The 6,492-nt window shown below is 43.3% G+C and overlaps 1 protein-coding gene across 1 annotated transcript; it reads right to left on the bottom strand.

The window, feature by feature from the left end:
* Nucleotides 1–1,999: 1,999 nt before the first annotated feature.
* On the bottom strand, nucleotides 2,000–4,240 carry LOC309376536 (uncharacterized protein). Its single transcript, XM_081922942.1, has 2 exons — nucleotides 3,271–4,240; nucleotides 2,000–3,106 (listed from the first exon to the last, which is right to left on the bottom strand). The coding sequence occupies exons 1-2, from the start codon at nucleotides 4,198–4,200 to the stop codon at nucleotides 3,071–3,073; spliced, it is 966 nt and encodes a 321-aa protein (XP_081779068.1). The 5' UTR covers nucleotides 4,201–4,240; the 3' UTR covers nucleotides 2,000–3,070.
* Between the last annotated feature and the right edge of the window lie 2,252 nt (nucleotides 4,241–6,492).

Here is a 6,492-nt window from a genome sequence, read left to right as displayed (position 1 = left end):
AATATAACACACACACACACACACACACACACACACACACACACTCTCTCTCTCTCTCTTTAACTGAGCACATTTCACTCTTGCCTGACTTGTGGGCCACCTAGACTCTGTAGGAATAAAAGCTGCTGATATTACTAGTTGTAGGGTGTATAGTTTCAAAATCATTTTTATTCTGCACAGTTTCAAAACTTTAAGGAAGTTTGACTCAGAGCCCCACATTTCAGTGCCATAGAGCATTTCAGTAAGCACTTTGCTGCAAAGTATCTTTAGGACAGCTTCATTCAGCTGCCCTCCCTTATTGTAATAGAATTTCATTAATGCTCCTTTGGTTTTTGGTGCTTTTGCTTTCACAGCCTCAATATGACTCTTCCCAGAGAGGGTTTCACTAATAAATACACCTAGGTAAATAAATGAGCAGGTTTCTTCTGTAGTTTCTTGATTTAAACACCATTTTTTACTTTTGACTGTGTCAAAGCCCTGAAGCAGGGCTATTCACAGTGTAAAATCATTGGCATGTATCAGGACTGAGATATTTCTGTTCCTTTTCCTATTTCTTTTTTCAACCGGTGCATAGAGGGGTACTCTAAGAAGCCATTCTATGGAAGGGAAGGTTGCAGTGGCTAAATATGGCAAACAATAGTTAATATGAACATTACAGCTAACACACATCTGCCCTTTTGCATGACACCTTTTGCAGGACACATTCTCCCACATTAGAGTTCTTTACCATGTCAAGAAATCTCTTCCACCAACCTTTCTCCTTTCTACAGCGGCATTTATTTCATGCGTCCACTGTCGTGCAACGAATACCTCATGCGAAGAGAGCCCGACCAGAGTCTGCATTGATTTAGACACCTGTTCCTCTGGGTCTCTGAGAAGCAACATAGGTGAGCTGAATCTTCTCACTTACTCTTGGTCACCCCAAGGAATGACTTTCTTGTGTAAATTAGCATTATTTAGTATTTATTTATTGCCTTTATAGCCCACAATTTCTCCAAGGAAATGGTTCTTCTTTTATGCATTTAACCATGTCAGGTTTATTATGCTGAGAGGCAGGGACTCCCCAAGGTCACCAATGAGCTTCATGGCTGAGTGGGGATTTGAACCCTGGCCTCTCAGATTCCAGTACAACACTCAGCACCCATACACAGCCACATAAGGCGGAAAGGCATTCCCTTTCCCTTTCCATCACATGCATCACATCAAAGAGATCCTGGCATGCATCAGCAGTGGCGTAGCGTGGGGAGTGCAGGGGGGGCCGGCCGCACCGGGCGCAACATCTGGGGGTTAGGGTTAGGGTGCGCAAATCCACGGGTTAGGGGGCGCAAATCCACGTGTTAGGGGGCACAAATTACTTGCTTTGCCCCAGGTGCTGACAACCCACGCTACGCCACTGTGCATCAGTCTGGGGTTGACTAACCTTTGGCCCTTTAGACATTTCTGGACTACTGCTCCCATCCACCTCAGCCAGCATGGTAAATGGCTAGAGATGATAATAGAATCATAGAATCATAGAGTTGGACGAGACCACAAGGGCCATCGAGTCCAACCCCCTGCCAAGCAGGAAACACCATCAGAGCACTCCTGACATATGGTTGTCAAGCCTCTGCTTAAAGACCTCCAAGGAAGGAGATCCACCACACTCCTTGGCAGCAAATTCCACTGTCGAACAGCTCTTACTGTCAGGAAGTTCTTCCTAATGTTTAGGTGGAATCTTCTTTCTTGTAGTTTGGATCCATTGCTCCGTGTCCGCTTCTCTGGAGCAGCAGAAAACAACCTTTCTCCCTCCTCTATGTGACATCCTTTTATATATTTGAACATGGCTATCATATCACCCCTTAACCTCCTCTTCTCCAGGCTAAACATGCCCAGCTCCCTTAGCCGTTCCTCATAAGGCATTGTTTCCAGGCCTTTGACCATTTTGGTTGCCCTCCTCTGGACATGTTGCAGTTTGTCAGTGTCTTTCTTGAACTGTGGTGCCCAGAATTGGACACAGTACTCCAGGTGAGGTCTGACCAGAGCAGAATACAGTGGCACTATTACTTCCCTTGATCTAGATGCTATACTCCTATTGATGCAGCCCAGAATTGCATTGGCTTTTTTAGCTGCCGCATCACACTGTTGGCTCATGTCAAGTTTGTGGTCAACCAAGACTCCTAGATCCTTTTCACATGTACTGCTCTCAAGCCAGGTGTCACCCATCTTGTATTTGTGCCTCTCATTTTTTTGCCTAAGTGCAACACTTTACATTTCTCCCTGTTAAAATTCATCTTGTTTGTTTTGGCCCAGTTCTCTAATCTGTCAAGGTCGTATTGAAGTGTGATCCTGTCCTCTGGGGTGTTAGCCACCCCTCCCAGTTTGGTGTCATCTGCAAATTTGATCAGGATGCCCTTGAGTCCATCATCCAAGTCGTTGATAAAGATGTTGAATAAGACCGGGCCCAAGACAGAACCCTGTGGCACCCCACTAGTCACTCTTCTCCAGGATGAAGAGGAACCATTGAGGAGCACCCTTTGGGTTTGGTCAGTCAGCCAGTTACAAATCCACTGAGTGGTAGCATAGTCAAGACCTCATTTTACCAGCTTCTTTACAAGAATATCATGGGGCACCTTGTCAAATGCCTTGCTGAAATCAAGGTAGGCTACATCCACTGCGTTCCCTTCATCTACCAGGCTTGTAATTCTGTCAAAAAACGAGATCAGGTTAGTCTGACATGACTTATTTTTCAGAAATCCATGCTGACTATTGGTGATCACAGCATTCCTTTCTAGGTGCTCACAGACTGCTTGTTTAATGATCTGCTCCAGAATCTTCCCTGGTATTGATGTCAGACTGACTGGGCGGTAATTATTTGGGTCCTCTCTTTCCCCCTTTTTGAAAATAGGGACAACATTTGCCCTCCTCCAGTCTGCCGGGACTTTGCCTGTTCTCCAGGAATTCTCAAAGATGACTGCCAGTGGTTCTGAGATCACATCTGCCAGTTCTTTTAATACTCTTGGATGCAGTTCATCTGGCCCTGGAGACTTGAATACATCTAGACTAGCCAAGTATTCTTGTACTATCTCCTTAGTTATTCTGGGCTGTGTTTCCTCTGCTGAATCATTTGCTCCAAATTCTTCAGGTCGGGCATTGTTTTCTTTATCGGAGAAGACTGAGGCAAAGAAGGCATTGAGGAGTTCAGCCCTTTCTGTCTGCCCTGTTTGCATTTCACCATCTTCTCCTCTGAATGACCCCACTGTTTCTTTGTTCTTCCTTTTGCTACGAACATACCCATAAAAGCCTTTTTTTGTTGCTTTTAACCTCTCTAGCAAGCCTGAGTTCATTCTGTGCTTTAGCTTTTCTGACTTTGTGTCTACATGTGCTGGCTATTTGTTTGAATTCCTCTTTGGTGGTTTCCCCCCTTTTCCATTTTTTGTACACATCCTTTTTAAATCTTAACTCAGTTAAAAGTTCTTTAGATAGCCACCCTGGCTTCTTTAGGCACCTTCCATGTTTCCGTCTCATTGGTATTGCCTGAAGTTGTGCTTTTACTATCTCCCTCTTAACAAACTCCCAGCCACAAGGAACTCCCTTTCCTTTTAGTATTACTGTCCATGGGATCTCACCCAGCACTTCCCTAAGTTTTATGAAGTCGGCTTTCTTAAAGTCAAGAAATTGAGTCCTAGTATGCTTGGCTGCTCCTTTCCGCTGTATAGTAAACTTCAGAAGAGCATGATCACTTGCACCTAATGATCCTTCCACTTCTACCCCACTAACCAGGTCATCAACATTGGTTAGGACCAGATCTAAAATGGCTGTTCCTCTTGTTGCTTCTCCCACTTTCTGGACAATGAAGTTGTCTGCAAGGCCAGTGAGGAATCTGTTTGACCTTATGCTCTTGGCTGAGTTTGACATCCAACAAATATCCGGGTAATTGAAGTCCCCCATTACTACTATCTCCCTTCCTTTTGCATGCTTGGCCATCTGTTCCAGGAAGGCATCATCTATGTCCTCTGTTTGGCTTGGGGATCTATAGTAAACTCCCACAATGAGGTCCCTGTTATTCTTCTCTCCCTTAATTTTGACCCAAATGCTCTCACTTTGGCTTTGAGGTTCTAAATCTTGGATCTCTTCACAGGTATACACATCCCTGACATATAACGCCACTCCTCCTCCTTTCTTGTCTGGTCTGTTTCTCTGAAATAGATTGTATCCCTCCATTTTTACATTCCAATCGTGGGACTTATCCCACCAGGTTTCAGTGATGCCTATTATGTCATATTTACTTTGCTGTACCAAGAGCTCAAGCTCATCTTGTTTATTTCCCATGCTTTGTGCATTAGTGTACAGACATTGAAGTCCATTAATCATTCCCCCGCGTCTCTTATTTAAGGATTTTTTCCTCCCACCACTAGGTCTGCATGCTGTTTGCTCCATTCGGTCTATGACATTTAGATGATCATCTTCATCAATTGATAGACTCCTACCTTCAGGAGCACTTTCTCCCTCTCCCACATTAGTCAGTTTAAAGCCCTCCTGATGAGGTTTCTGAGATTTTTTGCAAAAACATTCCTCCCAACCGTTGTGAGGTGCAGCCCATCGCTTGCCAGAAGTCCATCTTTAAGAAACTGCAGTCCGTGATCTAAGAATCCAAACCGTTCCTGTTTACACCATTTGCGAAGCCAGTTGTTCACTTCCACTATTTTCCCCTCTCTCCCTGGGCCACGTCGTTCAACTGGGAGGACAGATGAGATGACAATTTGTGCATTTAATTGCTTCAATTTCCTGCCCAGAGCCTCATAATCTCTTTTGATCTTCTGGAGGCTATTGCTTGCAGTGTCATTGGTCCCCACATGAACCAAGAGGAAGGGGTATTTGTCAGTGGGTTTTATGATTCCTTGCAGTCGTTCAGTTACATCTTGGATCTTAGCCCCAGGGAGACAGCACACTTCCTGAGACATCTTGTCAGGCCCACAGATCACTGCTTCTGTTCCCCTAAGTAGGGAATCCCCTATCACCACTACACGCCTCCTTTTAGGTCTGGTTGGGGTTCTTCCATGAGCTGTCTGTTCCAAGGTGGCCTGCACATTCCCTGAGGACTGACTTTGCTGCTCGTCTTCATATACCTGATCGACTGTAATGAGGGAGAGATCCTCAAATGGAGTCAGCTCTTCATCTTCCATGCTAGGGGAGAGGACCTCAAAGCGATTGTGATGCAAGCTGTCGTTTAGTAAATTCTTTAGGGCCACAAATTAGCCAATGCTGTCTTAACTAGAAGTCCACACTACATCAGAAGCAGTAAACTCTGGTTTGGTTTTGGTTTGCCTTCCATCATAAGGCAAAGTATTCAGTTAAATATATTATTACAATTTCAATGCATGCATCATTTTGGGCACCTACAAGTTCTTTCTCTCTTTGCTGTTACACCAGCTGTTCCAGATGAGATATAATGGAAAAATGGTTTCTAGCAACCCTTTCTCTCCTTCTTGCATTACTTGAATGAACATCCTGTGAAAGAAGAGGTGTGACATGATGTCATTCTCAGAGAATCCCCTGTCGCCTTCAAATTCTTTTTTTTTAATATAATAATTTTTATTAGTTTTCATAACATACAAAAGACAATACAGAACAAAACACATATATCAAAAACATACAACAGAATTTGACTTCCCCATGCCTCCCTTTCACCGCATCCTTATTTTACCATTTTCTTTTTTAGCAACCCTTCAGTCAATTTTTTAATCAAGTCTCTTTTAGATTTACTTAAGATTAACATTTACAGCTGTAATTCTTTGTTTCTTTCCCCTTAACATCTTATCAGTCCACAATTTTACAATAATTTTTAAGATACATTTTAAATTTTCTCCAATCCTCCTCCACTGTCTCTTTCCTCTGGTCACGGATTCTGCCGGTCATCTCTGCCAGTCCCATATATTCAGTCACCTTCGTCTGCCATTCTTCCAGAGTAGGTAGTTCTTGCATCTTCCAATACTTTGCCAACAGGATTCTTGCTGCTGTAGTTGCGTACATAAAGAATGTCCTATCTTTCTTTGGTACCAATTGGCCGACCATGCCCAAGAGAAAAGCCTCCGCTTTCTTTACAAATGTCCACTTAAGGATTTTCTTAATTTCATTATAGATCATTTCCCAGTAGGCCTTAATCTTTGGGCAGGTCCACCAAAGATGGTAAAAGGTGCCTTCAGTCTCATTACACTTCCAACATTTATTATTGGGCAAATGGTAGATCTTTGCAAGCTTGACTGGGGTCATGTACCACCTATAGATCATTTTCATTATGTTCTCTTTCAAGGCACTACATGCCGTAAATTTAATACCGGTGGTCCATAACTGTTCCCAGTCCGCAAACATAATATCATGACCAATATCCTGTGCCCATTTAATCATAGCTGATTTCACCGTTTCATCCTGTGTATTCCATTTCAGCAGCAAATTATACATTCTAGATAGATTCTTAGTATTGGGTTCTAGCAATTCTGTTTCTAACTTTGACCT

This window comes from Podarcis melisellensis (assembly GCF_964234715.1).
Source record: "Podarcis melisellensis genome assembly, chromosome: 8".
Classification (NCBI taxonomy): Eukaryota; Metazoa; Chordata; class Lepidosauria; order Squamata; family Lacertidae; genus Podarcis; species Podarcis melisellensis.
The sequence above is the reverse complement of the archived record's forward strand: the minus strand, read 5'-3'. Positions and strand labels throughout refer to the sequence as shown.

Bases quoted from the DNA above. Each gene is read 5' to 3' on its own strand.
- LOC309376536 (XM_081922942.1), bottom strand. From the start codon at position 4,200: ATGGAGGGATACAATCTATTTCAGAGAAACAGACCAGACAAGAAAGGA. The intron at 3,107-3,270 runs GTATGTTCGTAG...AAGAATTTGGAG, and splicing joins ACAAAAAAAGGCTTTTATGG to CAAATGATTCAGCAGAGGAA.